At 61.3% G+C, this 22,932-nt stretch overlaps 1 protein-coding gene across 2 annotated transcripts; it reads left to right on the plus strand.

The window, feature by feature from the left end:
- Nucleotides 1–16: 16 nt before the first annotated feature.
- CAMTA2 (calmodulin binding transcription activator 2) lies at nt 17–21,481 on the plus strand. Of its 2 annotated transcripts, none has more exons than XM_070954634.1 (22): nt 17–47; nt 500–585; nt 807–910; nt 3,631–3,698; nt 4,286–4,421; nt 5,066–5,137; nt 6,317–6,470; nt 7,720–7,860; nt 8,260–9,398; nt 9,512–9,638; nt 9,755–9,889; nt 12,890–13,014; nt 14,711–14,889; nt 15,914–15,992; nt 16,129–16,429; nt 16,510–16,865; nt 17,767–17,954; nt 18,041–18,281; nt 18,465–18,536; nt 19,268–19,461; nt 20,200–20,274; nt 20,609–21,481. In XM_070954634.1, exons 2-22 carry the CDS (start codon nt 558–560, stop codon nt 20,673–20,675), a joined length of 3,981 nt encoding a protein of 1,326 aa, XP_070810735.1. In that variant the 5' UTR covers nt 17–47; nt 500–557; the 3' UTR covers nt 20,676–21,481. The 2 variants fall into 2 exon arrangements, with proteins under 2 accessions (XP_070810735.1, XP_070810733.1); XM_070954632.1 differs by lacking the exon at nt 17–47 and adding an exon at nt 274–350.
- The last annotated feature ends 1,451 nt before the right edge of the window (nt 21,482–22,932 follow it).

Here is a 22,932-nt window from a genome sequence, read left to right on the forward strand (position 1 = left end):
CCCCGCCCGGGTGAGACCCCGGGAAGCAGGCGGGATCGCCCCCGCAGGTGGGCGCGCTGCATCCCGGCTGGGCGCTTCCTTCTTTCAGCCCCGGCAGGCTGGGGCGGCGGGGCGAGGCGAGGCGGCCGAGGGCTCCGCGATTTCGCGCGGGGCCCCTCCCGGCCAGCCAGGCTGCTCCGCCGCCGCCGGCCGTGCGCGCTGAGCTCAGGGGCCGAGCTGTCACCGGCGGGGCGGAGCGGAGCCGCGGCAGGGCGTCAGCGGCGGAGGCAGGAAGGGGCCGAGCAGCAGCCGGCGCTGGGCGCAGGGAATGGCGGCCGGTGGCGAAGCCGGAGCTGCGGGCGCCTCGGCAGGTGCCACCCGGGCGGGGGTTCCGGGGCAGGGGCGGGTGCGGGGCAGGCCGGCGAGCGGGCGGGGCCGAGGGAGGGAGGGAGGGAGGGGGCTGCCGGTGTCCGAGAAGGGGCCGCTTCCCCTCCGCCGCTGACGCCCTGCCGCCCCCCAGGCTGGTTCGCGTGGAGGCTGCCCGGCAGAGCCCTCTGAGCGCCCCGCCCGCCCCGAAGATGAATAAGGCGGCCACGGAGGTCTCCGGTGAGTCGGGGTCTCGGCCCGCGGAAAGCCTGGAAGCGGACGCTCTTTTCCCACGGGGAGGGGCCGGGACCAAGCCGCCCGGAGCGGGAGGGCAGGGGGCGGCCCGACCCCCGAGCGATCCTTGCGCAGACGGGCGTTTGCACCCCCCTCCGTTGGCGCTGCGCTGAGTCTTGCCGGGGCGGGTGACCCCGCCGCCTCTGTCCCCCCCCCCGTCCCCGCAGAGAATAGCCACCACCTGAAGGTCTTCCTGCCCAAGAAGCTGGTGGAGTGCGTGCCCAAGTGCCCGGCCCTGCCCAAGGAGCGCCTGCGCTGGAACACCAACGAGGTAGGGGCGCTGGGGGAGGGGGGCGCAGGCCGCTGGTGCTGCTGCGGAGCCCCAAATCCGTCCTGGGCTCTGGGTCCTCCGGGGTGGGCGGGGAAAAACTGCCCCATCCAACAGGCAGGCTCAGGTACCAAAGGGCCCCTCTGGATGGGGGCTCTGCCCTCCGCTCGGGACTCCCACCGGAGGACCCCGCCTGGCCCCGAATAATTCGGGCTCCTGTTTCCTGAGCCCCCCCCCCACCCTCCACCCCAGCCTCCGGAGTTTTTCTCTTCCGAGTCTCTGAGGTCGAACTGAGCTTCGTTGGCACCGACTGTGGCCAGGAAAGAGCCCCCTCCCCTCTTTTAAGCCAATCGCCCAAAGACGCCTGTGAAAAAAAGGCTTCCTTCGCCTCTTAGCCCAGCGCCAGGGGTGTGGTAAGGGGGGGGGGGAATATGATCTCCACTATAATCTTTGCAGAAGGGAAGGTTTTGTGTGTTTGTGCACAAAACAGGGAAGTGGTTCCTGCAAGGTGCTATTTTTGATCTGGAACAAACAAACTACATTTTTATGCCTTAATATGAAGCCAAGTGGGCCTCCCTCCTCCCACACGTTATCCAGCCCTCCTGCCCTTCTCCATCCTTTTTGCCTTCCTTTCGAGACTCTCCACCACGTGCCTGAAATTCTGATTCAGGAGGTCCAGGTGCCTCTCCCTTCCCCGCCTTCTCCGCCTCTTTCCTGTAAACGGCCATTTTTGCTTTTCCTTTCTGCACCTTTGCTGGCATCTCCTGCCTCCCCCTCTAACATCCCAGAGGCTCCCTCACGTGCGCAGCTTTGGCCTCTTTGCTTTTGGGGAACGGGCCGGCCTTAGTAGCGTTAGTGCTGCGTTGGCATTTCCCGTGAGGGAGATGGGTGCTGGCCAGAGGGGAGGGTGCTTCTGCTCTAAGAAGGATGGACCAGGTGCCCTTTTGGGGGGCTGCAGCTGCTGACCCTTCGGTCCCGGATCAGGGCAGAGAGGAGGCCGCAGGGGTTTCCACAGAACGGCGGGTTAGAGGGTGGTTCTCACGGGCCCTGAACTTGGCTTGACTGCCAGCATCCGGGGTATCGGCCTGGGCAGCCTCGGGAGGCCTGCAGGAGACCAACATTCGCTGCTCGCCCAGAGGACACTCGGACATCTCAGCTGCAGACGGACTAGCTTCCCTTCCTCCAGGCAGTGAGGGGACCCCGGAGATGGGAAGGGTTCCTGGGTGCCAACTCAGGGCAATCTTGGGGGTGGGAGGGGTTGGGGGGGACCTGCAGAAATTGTCGGAATCCAGTAGATTCTGGTCCAAAGACAGGAGGCTGCTGGAGTCTGGAAGGGGAGGGGGACGCCCTGCTGGCCTCTGGCTTTCGGCTGGCAAAGCTGACCATTGCAGAGAACCTCTGGCCAGAGGCTGCCCAAAAGGGGAGGGTGGGGCCAGCTGTGGGTGCTGGAGGTCGGCCCACATTTCTGTCAAGGCTGCCGGGTGGAAGGAACCTCCTGTTTTGTCCAGGCAGTCCTTGAATTGCAACCATTTGTTTTCTGGCTGTCACAAGTCTAGTCAGAAAAAAAGTGACTTAGGACCATTTTCCACACTTACGACCATTGCACCAGGGTCACTTGATCAAAATTCAGCCGCTTGGCAACTGGTTCATAGTTATGACGGTCGCAGAGTCCCGGGGTCACGTGATCCCCTCTTGCCACCTTCTAGGTCAGCCAGATTTACTTAACAACGGTGGTAAAGAAAGGTTGCAGAGAGGGCCTAACTCACTTCACAATTGCTTGGGCTCGGTTGTGGTCGTAAATTCAGGACTGCCTGATCGCCCAAGGGGCATTTTTGGGGAACCCTGCAGATCGAGAGCCCTTTTCCTCCTGCACCCCCAGCTCTGCCTTTAGACCAGGGGTCTCCAACCTTGGCAGCCTTGAGCCTGGCAGACTTCAACTCCCAGAATTCAAAGCAAAGCTGGCTGTGGAATTCTGGGAGTTGAAGTCCGCCAGGCTTAAAGTTGCCAAGTTTGGAGACCCCTGCTTTAGACCCTGGGATGCTGGGGGTGTTGGGGGAGGTGGCCTGAGGGACACCCACAGTGGCTCTGTCCTTAGGCAAGGCTCCCTTAAGTGCCAACCAGGTGGAGGCTGACGTGGGGAGGAGGGAGGGGGGGCTTGTTTTTCAGGGTCCTTTGGTTGCCCTTCAGAAAGGTCATCAGTGCGAGACTGACCATAAGTCGCCTTTTTCCGTGCCATTGTCACTTAGAACGGTCTCTAAACGGCAGGTGGAGGGCTCCCCGTTTCTCTTGTTGGACCAAGCCCTTGTTTGCCCCGAGTGCTCGGACGCTTGTCCAGGGAACAGGGCACCCAGGGGGGTCATGGTGTGGAAGGGGGCACTGTGCCCGCTTCTGCTTCCTGGCCCACCCAAGAGACTTAGGCCCTCCTGGCCCCTCGGTCCCCACAGCGGCTTTCTTGGGGCGCAAGAATGGAATTGACAGAAATGCAAAATGGGGGCGGGGGAGGTAGCCTGTGCCAGGGGCTTCCCAAGACCCAACGGGGAGGGTCCCAGCCCCTTCCGGCTTTTAGGGAAGGATCTCTTCAGATCCCCAGCGACTTATTGGAGCCCTTTTAGGTCATCTCCACCCTGAGTTTGGCCTGACCCTCTCCTGGCTGCCCGGCCTCTGGGCATTTCCCAGGAATGGGGGGCTGGCTCTGAGGGGGCCACTCTGGGTCTCTCTTGCAGGAGATTGCTTCTTACCTGATCACCTTTGAGAAACATGAGGAATGGCTCTCGGGCTCCCCCAAGAGCAGGTAAGGGGCTGGTCTCTGCTGCCTCAAGGCCAGGGCATGGGGGAGGAAGGTTGGTCAAGGCACACCCACCCATCCCTGGTGGAGCAGATGCATCTGGTGCTTTGGGGGCCCTGAAATCTCTTCTGGGGGGGGGAATCTGGGGCAACCAGCACATCCTCCCCACTTCTAACTGGCCTGCTGGTTTGGTCCAAGCCACTTTCGGCTGCAAACATGCACGTTTAAAGAATGGAAAGAAAGAGAAAGACCCCTCCCCCCAAAAAATGCCAGCATACAGCTGTGGCAAAGCTGCTTTGCAGGGAGGCTGCCAAAACGGGTGAGGGTCCTTGTCCCCTCCACCTCAGCTGGCCACTTCCTTCAAGGTGGGCTACAAGATGCCAGACCCTCCTTGGCTGCCCCGTCCAGACATGGCAGAGCGGAGAAGCCCCTGCTGCCCAGACGGAGACCCTTGCTGGGGAAGGGGTGGGTGATGGCTGCGCCCAGAGGAGTTTTTGGCCCTGCTGGCCCCCAGGCCCCCCTCCCAAGGGGATCCCTGCAGACCTGGGTGGGCTCCGGGGCCCCCTGCTCACCTGGGGTTCCTCTCCCGGCAGACCCCAGAACGGCTCCCTCATCCTCTACAACCGCAAGAAGGTGAAATACCGGAAGGATGGCTACTGCTGGAAGAAGCGGAAGGATGGCAAGACTACGCGCGAGGACCACATGAAACTGAAGGTCAAAGGGGTGGAGGTAGGACCTCTCCCCTCCAGCCCCCCACCCCACCCCGGAAGGGGCGGTGAGGCGCCGCAGAAGCCCCAGGCGCTCTCTGGGCAAGGGAGCCGCATAAGGGGGCCCCAGGGGGGTGCTGGGGGTCTTTCCGGGGTCCCGGTATCAAGGAGGCTGCAGAGCTTGAGAAGCTGCAGAGAACCATGGGAGTGGGGGAGGATCCGGCCCTGGGAGGGGTGGGGGAGGGGTTTAGAGGTGGTCCTTGACTTACGACCACAATTGAGTTCAAAATTTCCCATAGCTAAGCAAAACGTTTGTTAAGTGAATTTTGCCCCATTTTGCCACCTTTCTTCCCATCGTTGTTAAGGGAATCACACGGTTGTTAAGTGAATCTGGCTTCTCCATTGACTTTGCTCATCAGAAGGTCACGTGACCCCGGCACACTGCGGCCGTCATAAATACAAGTCAGTTGCCAACATTTTGGTCAGGTGGCCGTGGGGATGATGCAACGGTCGTAGGTGTGAAAAAACAGCCGGAAGCCACTGTTCCCAGTGCTGTTGTAACTTCAAATGGTCACTAAATGAGCGGTTGTAAGTCGAGGACTATCTGTACTGGGGCCTGCTTAAGGAAGGAAAGGCCCCCTCCAAATCTTTGCTGCCTCTTCCCAGTGTCTCTACGGCTGCTACGTCCATTCGTCCATCGTTCCGACATTCCACCGGCGCTGCTATTGGCTACTCCAGGTCAGTCTCCCTGCCACTGCTGAGGAATGGGGGTGGGGTGGGGTCTCCAGAAGGAGGAGAGCAGCAGGGGAGCTGCCGTCCCCTCCTCAGTTCCCTGCATTTCGGAATGGCCGCCTTAAATTCAGCTGAAGAACGTTATAATCTGTGGAAAAACGGAGATCAACGCCCTCGTTTGAATTATGCCTTGAAGGCTAACGTAGCATTTGTCAATCTTGACAACGTTAAGGGATGCAAATTTCAACTCCCAAAATTCCCCAGGCCAGGATCCTGGGCTGAGGAATTCTGGGAGTTGAAGTCTGCACCCCTTAACGTTGCTGAGGTTAAGAAACTTTACTCTCAATACAGGGATCTCCAGTTTGTGGACTTCAACTCCCAGAATTCCCCAGCTAGCTGTGCTGCCTGAGGAATTCTGGGAGTTGAAGTCCACAAGTCTGGAGGCCCCTGCTCTAATACAACAAATGATGATTTTAGGAAACTATTTATTCACTGTTACTAAGAATACCAATGACAGCAGGAGAAAAATGTCCGAAATACATAAATTCATTGTCCAAGAAATATGTGGGTCTGGTATCCTGCTTCTCTGGGAGGGGGGGGGGTTTGCCTGGCCTTCCCTGGAGAAGCTCCTGGTTTCTCATGGCTCCTGATATGTGATGAACTGCCGTGAGGAGGGGGATCCCTTGGAGGGGAGGGGTCCATTCCCGAGGAGGAAGAGGCAACTCAGCCCAGAGATGAACTGTGAGAGAAAGAGGGTGAAGACAGCTGCTCCTTAATAGTTCCCAGAGTACATCTAGATGCAGAGAGTCTTGAGTCTTCAATCTGGCCAGATTCTGTCTACAGGTTTGAAGCAATGAAGAACTTGACTTGGAAGAATCATCAAGGTTATTCTTGGTTTGGGGGCTGACATGGTGTCCTTTTAGGACTCCCCAGTTATTCTTCAGAAGTTCTCTTAACTGGGCTGGAGAGTCACCAAGGCTTAGCTTACCACCCCCAACCCCAGTCTCAGTTTGAGAGCTGGAATGTGGGTTGGCTCCATCCAAGTACCGGTGAGAAGCAGGAAGGAGACCAGGATTCAAGGCTTAGGAAAAGTTTTCTCTCTAGACTGCCTCCTTTGCTCTCCCCCAAGGAGCCCCCTGTGCCCGCTTTTCCTCCCACCTGGTCTCCCCTTGCTCCCCCCTGCAGAACCCGGATATTGTCCTGGTCCACTACCTGAACGTGCCGGCCATCGAGGACTGCGGGAAGATCTGCAGCCCCATCCTGTGCTCCATCAACAGTGACCGCAAGGAGTGGCTGAAGTGGTCGAAGGAAGAGCTGGTGGGGCAGCTGAAGCCCATGTGTAAGCAGTGCCGGGACGGGAGGGGTACAGCAGCAATAGCCGTAGTCCTTAGACTTACATAGCGCTTCACAGGGCTTTTCCAGCCCTCTCTAAGCCTGTTGCCCCCAACAATCTGGGGCCTCCTTTTACCCACCTCGGAAGGACGGAAGGCTGAGTCATCCTTGAGCCTGGTGAAATTCGAACTGCCAAACTGCTGGCAGCCGGCAGTCAGCAGAAGGAGCCTGCAGTACTGTAATCTAACCACTGCGCCACCACAGCAGGTGCAGGAGGATGGGTTTTAGGGTTCTTCGTGGAGGGAGGGAAACTACCAGTAGTCCTTGACTTATGACTAGTCGCTAAGTAACTCTTCAAAGTTCTGATTGACCTACCTGGGAGTGATTTATGACCCGGATTCGAAATTCCAATGACCAGATCCTTCCCCAGGTCACATGACCACACAGGGGCCACATTTGCCGCCGTTTGTGGTGTCCCACAGTCACGTGATTACATTTTATAACAGGTTTGCCAAAAAAGCAGCATTTCGCCAGCCCTGTAGCACAGCAGTCCCCGGCCTTTCAGAGTTGGTGGGCTGGCCGGTTGCAGGGGGGGGGGGGAGAGAAGAGAAGAGATGGTTTTGTGTGAGGGAGGGGAGGCCCGCCCCTTGGGTGAGTTGGGCTGACCACACGTGCACCAACCCACCCCTCACGTGGCCCGGCTGTACAAAGGCCACGGCTGCTGCCCACGGGTGAGGACCCCTGCCGTAGCAAACAAAGGGTTTGCTTAAGAACTGTTACAAAAAGGCCACAAATTGGGCCCGCCCACTTCATAGCCATCCCGAGTTACAAGCTCCATTATGGTTGTAACTTGGAGACTACCTGTCCTCTCTTCCTGGAGTGGGGAGCTCCAAACGGCCGGCCGCCCCGCCAAGGGCCGGTGGCTGTGCTGAGCCTCTGGCCTCCAGCAGGTGCTGCTCAGAAGCACCAGACCGTCCCCAGGAGGCTCCGGCTGACCAGCCGCTGGACGCCAAGCCCTGGCTGGGCAGGCCGGGTGGTGTGACCGGCTGGGAGCTGCCGTCTTCTGGGGGAGGAATTTGGCCACAGGGTGCTCCAGAGGGCTGCTTTTGAGAAGAAGCTTCCTTTGGCCCATCCAGTGCCCGAATGCCCGTGGCAGGGGCAGCACCCCCTCCTCCTCCCTGGGAGGGCCGGGCGGGGAGGGTGGGTGACAAGGCCGGGATCCTGGGCTGGACGTGCTGCGCTCTTCCCTCCCGCAGTTCACGGGATCAAGTGGACGTGCAGCAACGGGAGCAGCACCGCCGACTTCTCCGTGGAGCAGCTGGTGCAGCAGATCCTGGAAAGCCACCAGGCCAAGCCGCCCCCCCGGACACACGCCTGCCTCTGCAGCAGCAGCCTCGGTCAGCGCCCCCGCCCCCCCCTTCCCTTCCGAGGGGTCCCCAGGGCATCCCACCAGCTGAGAGGCTCTGGCCACAGTCGCTCTCAGAGGGAGCTTGGTGGGATCAAGGAAGAGCCTCTCCAGGAGGGTCAGGGTTAGAGAGGCAGGGCCACCTAGGGCCAGCTTAGTTTGTCCGTGGGTGTGTGTGGGTGTGTCTGTGAGAGGGAGGGAGGGAGGGAGATGGAGTTGCCATGGCAGGAAGTCAGGGCCACCAGGAGCAGAGGGAAACACCATCTGGATTGGAAGTTGCCCAGTTATGGGGCACAAGGAGGGGCACTGCCTGCAAATAAACCAGGATCCTCATCTCAGGCTGGAAATGGTGGCTGTAACCCCCCCTCCCTCTCCTCTCCTCTCCTCGCAGGGAGTCCCGGCCACGTCCCGCACAAATGCAACAGCATTAAGCACCGGATCATCTCCCCCAAGGTGGACGTCCGTCCTTGCCCCTTCCCGGCCCTGACAGAAGTACAGAACATCTCGGGCAGCCCCGAGGCCAGAGCTGAGGCTGACCTGGCCAAGGGGCCTCTCCTGGACAGCAAAGGCCCCAAGCCGGCCAAGACCAGCTCCCCCACCATGGCCGATGCCATCCCCGACTCCACACAGCCGTCCCCTGCTCTGGCCCGGCCCGGCAGCTTCCCCAAACAGGAGCGGCCCCCGGGCACCCTCTCCGTCAGCCTGCCCGGCAGCACCATCTTCGTCATGGCTGGCCCGAGCGGGGCTGAGAAGCCGCTGGCCCTGACCCCCAGCCAGCACCTGGTCTCCGGAGAGGGGGGAGTGGCCCCCACAGCACCTCTCGGCCTGGCTGTCCTGCCCGGCCTGGTCCTCTCGCAGAGCCTGGAGTCCGCCATGGAGACCAATGAGGGGGCCTCGGACGCCTTCGACCCGGACCGCTTCCTGAACAGCCCCAAGCAAGGACAGACGTACGGGGGCGGTCCGGGCCTTCAAGCCGAGCCAGAACCCACTGATAATGCCCCGGCCTCAGGCTACTCGCTCTACGTCTCCACCAATCGCTTCTTCATCCAGGATGACGGGGCCAGGCAGGGGCCCACACCCGTCTCGGCCAGCCCCACGGTGGTGGCAACGGAAGCCAAGAGCAGCACAGATGCGCCCATGGAGACGGCGGGCGAAGGGGACTCCCGGGCCGAGGTGCTGCCGGGTGAAGTGGGCGGAGAGGCCGGGGGGGTGCCGGAGATCTCTCCCAAGGAGCTGCAGGAGGAGCTGTACTCAGTCATCCAGAGAGTGGCTGCAGCGGCCGCGGGAGGCCCCTTCGGCCTGTCCTTCGACAGCCATTTCCCAGACCTCATTAGCGAGCTGATGATGGAGGGCACAGTGGCAGATGGTGCAGGCAGCCCGAACGGCCCCAGTCCTGGGCCGGAGAGCCCAGAGCCGGTTCTGCCGGAGCCCCTGGCTGAGCCTTGCTACGCGGCGGAGGCCGTCTTGGGGTGCTCCGCTCAGCCCTTGGTCTCCATCACCGACTTCTCACCTGAGTGGTCCTACCCGGAGGTGGGTGCTCAGCTATGGGGGCCAGAGTGGCCCCAGAGGTCTGGCTGGAGGGGCAGAGTGGCAGGGGGTATCGGACCCTCTTTGACTCCTGCCTTTTCCTCCTGGGGGGCCAGGGGGGCGTCAAGGTGCTGATCACCGGCCCCTGGATGGATGAATCAGAGTCCTACAGCTGCCTCTTCGACCAGATCTCGGTCCCTGCTGCGCTCATCCAGTCTGGGGTGCTGCGCTGCTACTGCCCAGGTAGGTTAGCCGAGTGGGGGTGGGGGGGGAGGGGGAGGGAAGGGCTACTGCAGCCCTCTCGGAGCAAAGGGCCACTCCGCCCCCCCCCAACCATGCTCTCCCCCTTCCTCCCGCAGCCCACGAGGCGGGCCTGGTGCCGCTGCAAGTCGCTCAGGACTCCTGCCTGCTGTCCCCCTCCGTCCTGTTCGAGTACCGGGCGCGGAACTTCTTGGCGCTGCCCAGCACCCAGCTGGACTGGCTCTCCTTGGACGGTGAGTGGGGGATGCCGCAGGCAGGGGACCCGGTGGGCTTTTTCCCTGCAGGGCTCCCACACCCCATACAGGTGGTAGCCCTCCGCTTACAACTGTTCCTTTTAATGACCGCTCAAAGTCACAGTGACAGTGAAAAAAGTGACTTTTGGCCATTTCTCACTCTTACGACCGTTGCAGCGTCTCTGGTCACGTGATCCAAAGTCAGACTTCTTTTCTCAGATGGCCCAGAGTTATGACAATTGCCGTATCCTCGGATTATGTGAGCTCCCTTTCCAGCCGTCAGACAGACAAAGCCAATGGGGCAGCCAGACTCACTTAACAACCGGGTTGCTAGCTTAACAACTTCAGCGATTCCCTTAACAACCGGGGCAAGAAAAGTCGTAAAAGGGGGCAAACCTCATTTAGCAACTGTCTCGCTTAGCAACAGAAATTTGTTGCTTCTTTGCGGCCGTACGTTGAAGACTGCCTGTGGAGCCATAGAATCTCAGGGCCAAAAGGGACCTTGGGGGTCTTTGCGTTGCCCCTCGGAGCCCACGGCGGGCACTGCCCCATGGCCAGGCTGAGGTCTGGGGCTCCGGAGGGTTGTTTGTGTCGGAAAAAGCAGCGCTGGGCCTGGCCTGGGTGTCGCCTTACGCGGATATTCCTGGCATGTGCAACGGAAAGGCTGGGAGGGGCCAGGAGTTTCCATGACGGGCTGCGCTGGCCCCACAGCTCCCCTCTGGGGAGGGTGAGGCCAGGCCACCCCCTCCTCCTCCCTCGACCCTCCCAGCCCCAGAGCCCCTCACCCTGCTCAGCAGATGCCCAGGGGTGGGCGGGCACCCACCTCTACTGCTCCCCCTCGGTGCATTGGAGTAGCCCCCCCGCTTCAGTCCCAGGGGGTGCAGCTGACCCATCCCCCCTGCCCTGGCTGAATCCCCTCTCCCCACCCCCCCACCCCCAGCCTCTGCTGGCCCAACCGGGCGGGCTGGTGCTGCTGTGGATGCCGTCCTGCCTGAGGGCAAGGAAGGCCTGGGAATCTCCAGGTGAAAAATCATTGCCAGCCTGGAGGGGGAAATTTTCCCGATGCCAGGAGGGGGGGAGGGGGAGGTTCTGCGCCCCTCCCCCCATCCAAGGGGCTCAGTTGCCCAAAGCAGCAGCCCTGAGCAGGTTGGCCAGGTAGTTCCCAGCCCGCCTCGCAGGGAAAGCTGCCCTCAGCCAGAGGGGGGGCTACCTGCTTCTGACCCAAAGGAGGGGAGGGGGGGAAGCAGCCTGAGCCCAGCCCACCCCGGAAAGACCTCACCTGGCCAGAATCCGGTCAGAGCCTCTGCTGAGCAGCGTTTGCCAATCGGGCAAAGAGGCTTTGAGGGGTGCCTGAAGACCGCCCCCTCCCCTGCCTGTGCCCGAGGGCATCTGTCCAGGCACGCACGCCCCCCCCTCCCCCCCTGTGTGACCTGGAAAAAATCCCTTTCTGAGAACAAGCCTGGCTTTGACAGGCATGACCTGCCCGATCGCCCTGGCAGAGGCCTGGCCACCTCTCCCTCTCCCTCCCTGGCAGCTGGGGAAAGGGGGCAATGGGGAATAGGGTCCCCCCTTAGGTGGGGAGGAGAGGGGCCCCTTCCTCCTAGAGGAGGCCGTGCTGGGGGGGCTCCTCTCAGCCACCCGCTGCAGGCAAAGGTCCCTCCGGCTGACGGTGTCTGTGAGAGCTCATTAAAGGATTGCCGCCCGCCCGCCCTCCCCCCACTGCCCAGGCCGGTGGCTATTTTCGGGAGGGCCGGAGCTGGTCAGGCTGCCGTCTCTGGCTGGCGGAGGAAGAGCCGGGTCCCCTCCCACCGGCACGTCAGAGGTGGGGCAGCAGCCCCCTTCGCCCTGTCTTCGCATACCAGGAAGGCTAGCGGTGCCCTGATCTCTGCCCCCCCAGCTGGGGGGCGGGCCTAACCTGGGATTTCTTTGCGGTCCCTGGCAGCTGCCTTTGAGTCCCGCCGGAGTTGAGGAGCAGAGCGCTGGGCTTGGGGGTCAGGCAAGGGGGCAGCCCCGCGTCCTCTGGCAATGCGCAGAGCAGGTACTGGCCCTTGGGCAGGTGGGGAAGGGGCCGGAGCAAGGAAAGAGGGGCATGCTGCTGGAGGGAAGGACCTGCACCCTGGGGGCTTGGGTAGGGGGTCCCCAGAAGCACCCCCCTGCTCTGGGGGGAATGCCTTCCAGCCGTGGGTCCTTGGGCTCTAATGTGGGCCGGCAGAAGCAGCCCACTCCCCCCCCGAGGGTCAGCAGTGGGGTCTCCTGGAGGCCACTTCCTGCTCTGGGGGGCAATGAATGAGCCGGGTGGGGTTGCGTGGGAAGGGGCAGGGGGCGTCTCCAGCACCTCTCCTGGCAACTGGGGTTTCCGACACTTTGGGGGTGCTCTGTGATTAACTTGGGTTGTATCTGCCGTGGCTAGTTGGCTTTCCTAGTGGGTGCCTGTCATTGTTGCGTGTGGAAGGGGCGTCTTTCCATTCTACTATTCGGGGAAGGGACCCCCAGCTTTACTCTGCAAAGGGACGGGGGGGGGGCTGGACGTCCCTGGCCTTTGGTGAGGCTGAAGTCGCCTTTGCTTCATTTGGGATTTCTTGCCATGGACTTCATTTGTTTATTCGTTTAATTTGTTTATCTGAACCCCCCAACCTTCCCCCATCACGGAGAATACGCGAGCTCCCTTCCAGCCCCCCCTCCCCACGGGCTGGGTCCACTCGTTCCCTGGAGCAGCAGCAGGACAGGGGGGCTCCGGGGGCCCCCTGGATGAACCCCGTTTTCCACTCGCCTTTCTGAGACCGAGCAGACTGGTCAAGCCTCCCACCCACCCATTGGGGGCAATGAAGATGCCCCCCTCAGCTGGGAAAAGGAGGCCAGCCCAGCCTGTTAATCGCCCCAAGTCAGGATTAGCTTAACAGGATGCCCAGCAGCCTCTTGACCTGCCCCCCCCCCCCGTTCACCTGGGCTGGCCAGGGCGGGGCGGGGCTGCTTCTCACCAGCCTCCTTCCCCCCCCCCAGATAATCAGTTCAGGATGTCCATCCTTGAGCGCCTGGAGCAGATGGAGAAGCGTGTGGCTGAGATGGCCGCCTCTGCCTCCCATGGCCCCCAGGCCCAGCCCCAAGGGGAGAAGCCCCCTGGCCAGGTGAGATGTGGGGCAGGGGTGGGGTGGGAGGCCGAGCTGGTGGCAACCAGAGCATGGCATCAACTGCTGGTGCCCAGCTGCCATGGCCAGCTTTCTCCTTGACTTGAGGGCTTCCAGTCGGGCATTCAGGGGCACACATTCTGCCAGTCTTTGGTGGGGAGGGGGGCACCTGGATCTGGCCATGGAGGTGCAGGGTCTCCTTTGGGGCAGAAGCTTCCCTGCAGTGGGGCCTATGCCTGCCCTCCACTCATGCTCTTCTCCTGGGGTTCCACGGGGCCCCTGGGGGTCCCCCATCCGGGCTCCCCGTGAGGCTATTCTCCAAACAAATAGGGCTGCTCCCTCCCTTTTCACCCTTCGGAACACTTCTTCACCCCACGGCTCCCCTCTGGAGGCTGTGGGGAAGGAGCTCGGGGCCCCTGCGCAGGCCCCATCGGGCCCCTCCAAGCCATGATTCTGGAAGGGCAGAGGGCGCAGGTTTTGCTCAAGGAGACTGCATGGAAGAGGGGCCTTGAGCTGTGGTGGTGCTCCCCCCTCAAGGGGGGTCAGACCGATGGCAGGACCCCCGGTCATTGAAGGGGCTGGATGGGGGCCTCTGAGCCAGGAGGTCCGGGGTGTATGTGTGGCACTGCTGCTTGTGAGGTGGGGGGGGTGGATCTTGGGGGGGGTTTGCTGATGTGACCCTCCCACCCAGCCCTTCTGGAGTACTGCTGAGCTGCAGGTGCAGAAATGATAGGAATTTTCAAACCCCCCTCCCCACCCCTCCCCTCCCCCCACCAGGAGCCCCTCTGGGAAGCTCCCAAACCAGCCAACGTGCAGACAGTGTCTGGGATGGAGGTCCCCCCCCCCGTCCCCTTTGTCCCAGCCCCACATGCAGCAGCAACCGCATGTATATTTAGTGTGCATCCCGCCCCCCCGCTCCCCCCCCCCGGCCTGGATCTCGGGTTTCGCTGAGATTGGCACCTGTGTGGTCAGCCAGCCCAGCTATTCTGGAGCTGCCCGGGTGGGGAGATAAGGCCAGGCGGCCTCTGGATGGGATTAGGGAGGCGGGAAGGCATCTGCCCCCCCCACCCCCCAGCCATCCAATGGCCCCGAATTCTTTCCGTTGAGATCAGCCGCTTGGCCGGAGGGCAGGGGCACCACGTGGAGCCTTCTGGGCAAGGGGCATAGCCTGCCTCAGCCTTCTTCTGTGGTCAGAGGAGAGCAGGCACTACACATGCCATCATCCCCAGTTGGAAGGGTCCTGGTAGAGCTGACACGAGTAAGGAAGCCGAGGGAGGGGGGCGGAGGGGGCCTGGCCTTGGCCCAGGAGCTGAAGGGCACCTCAGGGACAAGGTACCACTGCCCACCAAGACCCTCCACTGCAGCCTCTGCCCCTCTTGGCTGGCACGAGCTGGGAGTTACAGAGGAGGGCACCTTTGAGCAATGTGGCAGCCCACTCCTCACTTTTCCCTCAACTGGAGGGCTTGAGCTGTCTGCATGGAATGCCAGCCCACCACTGGGTCCTTGGCGCCCCCCATCCATCTCACCAGTTGTGGGGGGAGGTTGTTGCCACGTGTGGGGCAGGGGAGCTAAGGGGTTTTGGGAGGCTGTGCTGCTTTGGGTGGGAAACGCGTCCCTGGCGCCTTGGGGGAGGAGCCTGGAAGGGGCTTCAGAGGCCGCCTGTTCACCCCCCTCCTCCTCCCCCCCCCCAAACTAGGCCGCCTCCGACTCCTTTGAGGAGCGCATAGTGGCCGTCTGTGAGAAAATGATGCTGTCGCAGTCGTGGCTTCGCTCGGAGACCCTCGTGCACCACGTCAGCTTCCGAGGAATGACTCTCCTGCACCTGGCAGCCGCCCAAGGCTACACCCGCCTCATCGAGACCCTGATCAAGTGGCGGTGAGTCCCCCTGCCCGGCAAGCCGAGGGCCCTTTGGGGTCTCTTGCCCAGAAAGCTGCTTTCCACCCAGTTCTGTCCAGGACCCCCAAGTAGAGGAGTCAGGAGAGAAAGGAGGGATGGGGTGGAAGAGAGAGGGCTTCTTCTCGTGTGCAAATTTAATAAATAGATTAACTGTTACCTCTGGACACGTACAGCTTAGTCCTTGGCTTACAACCAATTGCTTAGTGGCCATTCTAAGTACTGATGGACAACACCCCCTCCCCAAAGGTCACATGACCAAACACCCATTTGTGGCATCTGTGGACCGTGTTTTACAACAGTTTTGCTGAAAACTCGTGTTTATTTCTGGGTTTTGGCAAAACTCATACTGGATCCCTGGTTTGCTTAACAACAGTCACAAAAAAGGTCATAAAATTGAGCCGGCCCCATCTTACTATTGTCACAACTTACAACCGTGATGGGCAGGCTCCCTTAAGGTCGTAAGTCGAGGTCTGCCTGTATCCCATTCTTCTGCCTTCTGAAATAGGAGCTCAGGAGGAGTCGCTTGTTCTCTGGAGGGAAAAGAAGTCGGCCTTTTTAAAAAATAAATATGGCAGTGAGCCTGGATCGTTGGTTTCGGAGTCCTGCATTTGATTCCGTAGAAGGAACCCTGCAGGTCATCTAGACTGACCCCTTGGCTCTGCCCTGCAGGCCTGCTAGGAAGATCCAGGAGTCTTCAATGGAGATACTGCCATTTTGGGGGTCTTCCCCTGGACGGATCTTCCGTCCCAGCAGGGCTGAGCAGACCCCTCCCCTCCGGGCCTCGGTGTGCAGACCCTCCACCCATCATGGCAGGTCCGAGCCTTTGCCTACCTAACAAGATACTGTACGTGCTCGGATAAAATCTGCCACTTGCCCGGGTCCAGCTTGCCAAATTTTGACCCTCTGAAATCAGGGGGTGTGCAAAGACCAAAGCCCCCCAGCCCCCCTGCCCATTGCTGAGGCTGCTCAGAGCTGGCCTGACGGCTACTCTCGGTTTCCCCAGGAGTCTCAACGCCCAGAATCTGGACCTGGAGCAAGAGGTTGATCCCCTCAACGTGGATCATTTTTCCTGCACCCCCTTGGTGAGTGCCTCTCGGTGGGGGGGGGAGTGGCGAAGGAGGGGCTGGCCCTGTCCCGCAAGACAGGAAGCCAGATCCCCCCGGGGCCCCTCCTGCTGCTTTGCCTCAGCCATGGGTCTCATTCCTGTTCTTCCCCCAGATGTGGGCCTGCGCTCTCGGCCACTTGGAGGCGGCCCAGCTGCTCTACCGTTGGAACAGCCAAGCTCTGGCCATCCCTGACTCTTTGGGCCGCCTGCCGCTCACTGTGGCTCGTTCGCGGGGCCACGTCAAGCTGGCCACGTGCCTGGAGGAACTGCAGCACCAGGAAGAGGCCCTCCCCGAACCTCTGGAGCCCTCGGCGGATGCAGCCGGGTCGGCCGGCAAGGCCTGCGTCGTTGGCCTTCAGCACCCCATGGAGGGGCTGCACGTCCCCTCCCCACTCTCAGCCAGCCCAGACACAGGTAGGGGGCTTCCTTCCATCAGGGGAGCGGCCTGCAGCGATGTTCAGCGCCAACTGAACCCTTACTCCCTCTCTCCCCAGGACTCAGCACCGCCAGCGGGGTCTCCTCCCCCTCGGAGCGCTCGGAAGGCTCCCTCTCGGTCACCTCAGCCTATTCCAGCGGGTCAGCCCTGCGGGAGTCGCCGGCCTACAGCCCCGAAGCCGAGGGAGCCATGGATGTCTGCCAGGGCCTGCCACCTGGCAGCCTGGAGGGCTGGTACTTGCAGGAAGCCACCAGCCCGGCCAGCCTTCCCCCTGCCTCCTTCTTCCTGAGCTATGGCGAGGGAGGCTCTGTGGGGCCCCCGGGAGGCCCCGAAGCCCAGCTGGAGCCGGAGTTGCTGGCCTACGGGGAAAACGCTGAGAATGAGGAGCAACTGCCGGAGACGGACGTCCTGCAGGTCTGGCATCCGGGAGGGCGGAAGTGGTTGGCCATCCATTCACCGGGCAGTCTGGGGACAACACCGCTGCCTCCACCCAGAAACCCACCTGCCTTCTGCAGTGGCCACGTGGGAAAACCCAGGCAGAGCCCCATGGGTGGGGGGTGGGCTTAGCAGTGCAGGGAGGCGTCCCTGCTTCTCCTCCTTCCGAAAAGACTTGGTTGCCAAAGAGAACCAACAGCCAACCTCTCCTGCCATGCGGGGGCCCCCATTCCCTGCAGTCCAGCAGCGCACCCCCACCCCAGAGGGCTGTGCCCCTTAATGCGAGCGGCTGCCTCAGCCTGCCCTATTGGGGGATACTGACATGGAGTGCCCCGGGCTTCATCTCCCATCCCCCCCCCCGGGGTGAAATGCTCCCGGTTCGGACCGGATCATTTGATCCGGTAGAGATGGAGGTGGGTGGTCGGAGAACTGGTAGCAAAAATCCCTGCCCCTCCCCCCCCCATTGCCCAGCTGAGCTGGGCAATCATCAGAGGCTTTTTTTTTTATTTTTAAAAGCATTTTTTTCTACAACCTCTTTGGCCGAAAAAATGCTTTTAAAAGTAAAAAAAAAGCCTCTGATGATCACGCGGCTTAGCTGGGATCATCAGAGGCTTTTAAAAGCATTTTTTCTACAACCTCTTTGGCCAAAAAAATGTTTTTAAAAGGAAAAAAAGCCTCTGGCGATCAGGCAAGTCCGCTGGGATTGTCAGAGGCTTTTAAAAGCATTTTTTAAAAAACCATTTAGAAAAAATGGTTTTAAAAGTAAAAAAAAAAGTTGGCCACGCCCACTAAGTCATATTACCCCCCAAGCCACACCCACAGAACCGGTACTAACAAATTTTACATTTCACCACTGCCCCCCCCCCCCGTGGCCCTGCAGGTGGACGTGATCACGCTGGCCAAGCAGATCATTGAGGCCACGCCGGAGCGCATCAAGCAGGAGGATTTTGGCTGTGCCGAGGTGCCTCTCCGCGAGCGATCCAGCAACGTGGGCCTGAACGAGACCATGTCCTGGCTGGCCAGCTACCTGGAGAACGTGGACCAGCTGCCCAGTCTCCCCCAACGACGGTAGCTCTGCCAGACCCTCGGGGGGGGGGGAGAGGCTGGTGAGGTTTTGGGAAGAGGAGCTCATGTCCCCCCCTTCTGCCTTCCAGAGGCTTGGCCCCCTCGCCCCCTGGGCGCTCCTGCCTCAGCCCCCTGCAGTCCCCCCTGGCGGACCTGTCCTTCGAGCGCCTCCCTCCACCCCCCACCGCCGCCAGCTGGGCCGAGTTCCTCAACGCCTCGGGGAACGGAAAGATGGAGAGCGACTTTGCCCTGCTGACCCTCTCTGACCACGAGCAGCGAGAGCTGTATGAAGCCGCCCGCATCATCCAGACAGCCTTCCGGAAGTACAAGGTGAGCCTCCCGGCCGGGGCAACTCAACAAAACTCACTTTACAACGGAAATGTTGGGCTCAATTGTGGTCGCAAGTCAAGGACTACCTGTATTGGGGAGGATGGGGAGAAGCCTTGCTGGGGAGAGAGGAGAATAAGGGCTGACACCCCCCTCTCCTACTGTGCTGATGTCCCCCCCCCACAGGGCCGTCGCCTGAAGGAGCAGCAGGAGTTGGCAGCGGCTGTTATCCAGCGGTGCTACCGGAAATACAAGCAGGTAGGACTCCATTGGGGGGCAGGCCCATCTCTGGCCCTTCCAAGCCTCCTGGGAGGATCCCACACACGCTTGCAAGCGCCCCCCCAACTAACCTGCTGTCTCTCTCTGTCTTGCAAGCTAACCTGGATTGCCCTGAAGGTACTGCAGGGAAGTGGGGTTCTTGCTCAGAGGTCCTGGGGCCACTCCTGGCAGGGGAAGAGGGGAGGCATGTGGGGCTGGAGAAGCCTCTGGAAGAGGAGGAGTTAGGGGTTTGGGATGGACTGGGAAACGGAGACTCCGTCTTTGCTGCGGGTGGCTTTGGCGAGCCCTGGAAGGGGCATCTCGGCTCCAGCTGAGGGAGGGGGGCGGCTGGATAGGGGCAGGAGCCCCACTGGGGACCTAATTGGGAGGACGCAGTGTTTTGGCTTTGGGGTGCTTTCCTTGAAAGGGTGAGGATCCTCTCCCTGTCCTACCCTTACCCCCACCCCAGCCCCCCCCAAAAAGCCCCAGGGCCCCTGAATCAGGACATTTTCCACCAGGAATTCAAGGCGTTTCAGTTGGTTGATTCTGGGGAGCCCAGAACTCCCTTGGGGACAGGGGGCAGAGGGGTGTCCTCCTCCACCCCCCACAGATTAAGGGACGTGCCTTTGATGGGAAGGCCGTGGGTGCTCCGGGATTGGCAAGTGGGCACCGGTGCCTGCCCCCCCCCCGTGCTCGGCACCCAGCCCCTCTCCTCCTCCCTCCTGGCACAGTACGCGCTCTACAAGAAGATGACGCAAGCGGCCATCCTGATCCAGAGCAAGTTCCGCAGCTACTACGAGCAGAAGAAGTTCCGGCAGAGCCGCCGTGCCGCCGTGCTGATCCAGCAATACTACCGCAGCTACAAGGAGTACGAGAGGCTGAAGCAGGGCCACCGTGCTTCGGCCGCCATGCAGCAGAAGATCAAGTGGGTGCCGGGAGAGAGCGAGTGGGGGGGCTGGTTGTAAGGGGGGGGCAGGAAGGTAGGAGCAGACCCGGCCTGGGGCACTCACCCTGAGACCCTCCCCCTGAAGCCCAAGACCCCCTCCTGGCAAAGTCCATAGCCATGGCATCCTCCCTGTCTCTGATCCTCGCCAGGGCTTCTCAGCCCGCCCGCCCCCCCCAGACCGAACAGGACAATTTCAGCCCTGTGATGTGACACCCCCCCCAAGGACTGCTGGCCCCCTGCAGCTGGGCCAGATGCTGTCCTGGGACAAGACCCCTCCTTCAGCAACAGCCCCGGAGCAGACAGCCTGGGTGGGGCAGCTCCTGCCAGCCTCCTGTGGGCCCTTGAACCACTGGGCAGCAGCTGGACGCTGGCAGCCCCCTTCCCCCCCCTTCATTTCAAGCTTGGATCCCTTTCTCCACCCTGATGCCCAAAGTGCCTTGGGGGGCTGGGGGGCTTCCCTCTCTCTCTGGAGGGAAGGGGAGGCCTGGCAGCCCACACCAGAACTGAGAATTCTTCAAGCCGCTTCATATCAATTTGGGAGAATTGGCTATTGGTAGTCCTCAACTTATGACGGCAACTGAGCTCACATTTTTGGTGCTGAGAAAGTTGTTAAGTGAATCACTGCAGTTATTAACATGGTTGTTAAGTGAATCCATTCTCTGCCAGGAGAGGCCTGGTCCACTCGGGCCGTTTGACCCCCGTCTCCTCTCCCGACAGGGGAACCTTCCTGACCAAGAAGCAGGATCAGGCCGCTCGGAAGATCATGCGGTTCTTACGGCGTTGTCGGCACAGGTACAGCAGAAAGGGGGGGGGAGATGGGGGGAGGGCAGGGATTGGGGGCCTTTCTGCAGTTGCTGAACAGGCCTCATAAACACTATAAGGAGCCACAAGATGAGACCCAGCGTGAGAAGCCCAGCCAGGTGCCGGTGGGGTGGAGTATCTGGGGGGGGGTTCCCCTTGCTCTCTTTCACCCTCCCAGTATCTGCAGACCATGTGCAACCCCTTTGCCCTGGGAGGGGTGGGGGGCAGCCAGCTGCAGATAGGGCGGGTGCTTTGTTCTGCTCCAGGGATATAAGGGCGTCCCCCTCCCTTCAGAGGTTGCCTTCTCTCGCTTCCCCCCAAACAGGATGAAGGAACTGAAGCAGAGGCAGGAGATGGAGGCGCCCCCACAGAAGCGCGGTGTGGCCACTTAGCCTGAAGAGGAGCCCGCAGAGGAGAATCCTGACCCCAGCCAAGCCCCCAAAGGACTGGGAGGCTGGGGGGTGGCCACGGGTCTCCCCGCAGGAAGGAAGGACTGTGCAATAGAAAACCACCTGGGTCAGAGCTTGGCCCCTTCCCGCCTGGGGTGGGTGCGGAAGCTCTCCTGGCCGGGGCCCCAGACCCCGGGCCCTCGGCTGCGTCACAGGAGCCCCCGGTGAGCTTGCCTTCCATCTGTGCCAAGGCGTCTCTGCCACGCGGGAGCCTTTCTGGGGGTCGGAGGGGGCTGCCGGGCGGTCGGAGAGGGATGCCGCACCCCGGGCTCCATAAGGGGGGAGGGGGGATTCTCGGGGGGGCCCACTGCCTTCACGCCAGCTTTCTGGAGGACCTGCAGCAGCCCCCAATCGCAAGGGGTTGGGTGGAAGACAGCCTCCTGCCATGCACTTTTGAGACCCCATCTTGTTTCCTTCTCCCCTCCCTCCTTCCCATTAGTTGGGCCAGGCTGGGATTTGAAGAGGGTCCCTCCCTCTCCTGCCCCCTTCCCCGTGCCTCTGTACATACTTGTATGATATGGGCAAAAGAAGGCCAGGTTGGCATCTATTTAACCCAAAGGCATCTTATCCCTTGGGGTGGCGGTAGGAGGCTGGGGAGAAAGACGCAATGGTTGTAATTTTGGAGCCCCTCCACTCCCCCCCCCCCAATCTGCTCTGTGTATTTCAGCCCAGCCTCTGGGTATCACTCCATCTGTCACATGCATGACTTTGGTTGATTTGTACAAATTTACATTAAACTGCAAGAAAATCGCCAGTGTAAACTCCTTGCAAGAGTATTGAGTGGGCATCAGCCTGGCAAAGAGGGGGGCTGGAGCCTCTTGGCGGGGAACAAGCTGCAGACACCACCCCCCCCCCCATGCCCTGGGAGTGGGAAGCAGCAGCCGAGGGTCTCTTCACCCTCCAGGGGACAAAGCCCATTTTCTCAGCTGGCCCAGTGGAAGGGAGGAAAAGCTGCTCTGAGGAACTGGGAGGCAGAAACTGGGGAGGGAGAACTCCAGGCAGGCCAGACTCTGGCGTCAATTCTGCCTCACCCTCCTTAGCCAGCAAGGAGCCTTCCCCAGGCTGAGGAAGGCGAGGGGCCCTCCTGGTCCCCTGTGTAGCTGGAGGAGGGGCTCCTTCTAAGCGAGGTGGCTCCCCTTCTGCTCTCAGCAGGCCTGCCCAGCAGCTGTGTGGCTCTGGCCACTGCCCGACGTCCGGCCCCTTGATGCAAGGGGGCTTCTGTCCCCCTCGCTTCCTTTTCAGTGGGTCTGTGGGTCTCGGGCATGGCAGGACAGAGACTCTTGGGGACCCCCGAGGCAAGCCGTCTCTGCCCCAAGGACCAGCTCAAGCTGTGGAGTGCCAGGAGCCCCCCGCCCCCTGGCAGAGGGGAGGAGGGAGGCTCTCTGCAGCTGCTGCCCATGGGGTGAGGTGGGGGGTTGCTGTGAGGCAAGGGGCATCTCTTGGAAAGGGGCAGTAATGGAAGAGGCTGAGCCTGGCAAGGTGTGCCCTGCCTGTCTCAATCTACCACCCACTTAGCAACCAAAGGGCGGGGGGGCTTGGAGGGTGGCTGGAAGGGCCCCCAAAGGAGCATTTGGGCTTCTAGGCTGAACTCTGGGCATTGTGCCCACCTGGCACCCGCCTTGTCATGCCAGCCTTCCCTGAGAAGGCCGGATCAGAGCCTGGCTGGGCGGGGGGCTTTTCTGCCAGACCCTCCCCAGGAGGGGAACCTGGAGGGGTTAATGTGTTGCAGCTGTTGCACCGGGAACAAACCGCTTGCACGGGTTTAAATTTAAATCAATAAAAAAAAATTGAAATGGTTGAGCTTGCATAATAGTCCGGGGGGGGGGGGGGAAGCTAGCAAAAGTGGCTGGAAGAGGAAGGCGCTCTCGTCTCCCACTCGCTGGTCGGTGACGTCATGACGCCGTGCCAGAACCCTGACGGGATACCGAGCTCCTCCTCCTGGGGAAAGGGGGCGGGGCTACTGGGAGAGAAACCTGGCGGGGGCGTGTCCGGCTGCTCCGCTGCGCTAATTTAGGGGCGGGGCCGCGGAGGGAAACCGATCGTGATTGACGGGAGGCGTTTCCCCCCCCCTTCCCCCCCCCGGTCCCGCTGCCCGACGAGTCAGCCGGAGACGCGCGGCTGAGATCCGGCTCCGAATACGGCACAAGGGCGTCGGGAGGGTCCCTGGAGGTCTTCTAGTCCATCCCCGCCGGACAGGCGT

Source organism: Pituophis catenifer, unplaced genomic scaffold, assembly GCF_029215685.1.
Source record: "Pituophis catenifer annectens isolate HBS135680 unplaced genomic scaffold, rPitCat1.0.hap2 SCAF_15, whole genome shotgun sequence".
In the NCBI taxonomy this organism is placed as follows: domain Eukaryota; kingdom Metazoa; phylum Chordata; class Lepidosauria; order Squamata; family Colubridae; genus Pituophis; species Pituophis catenifer.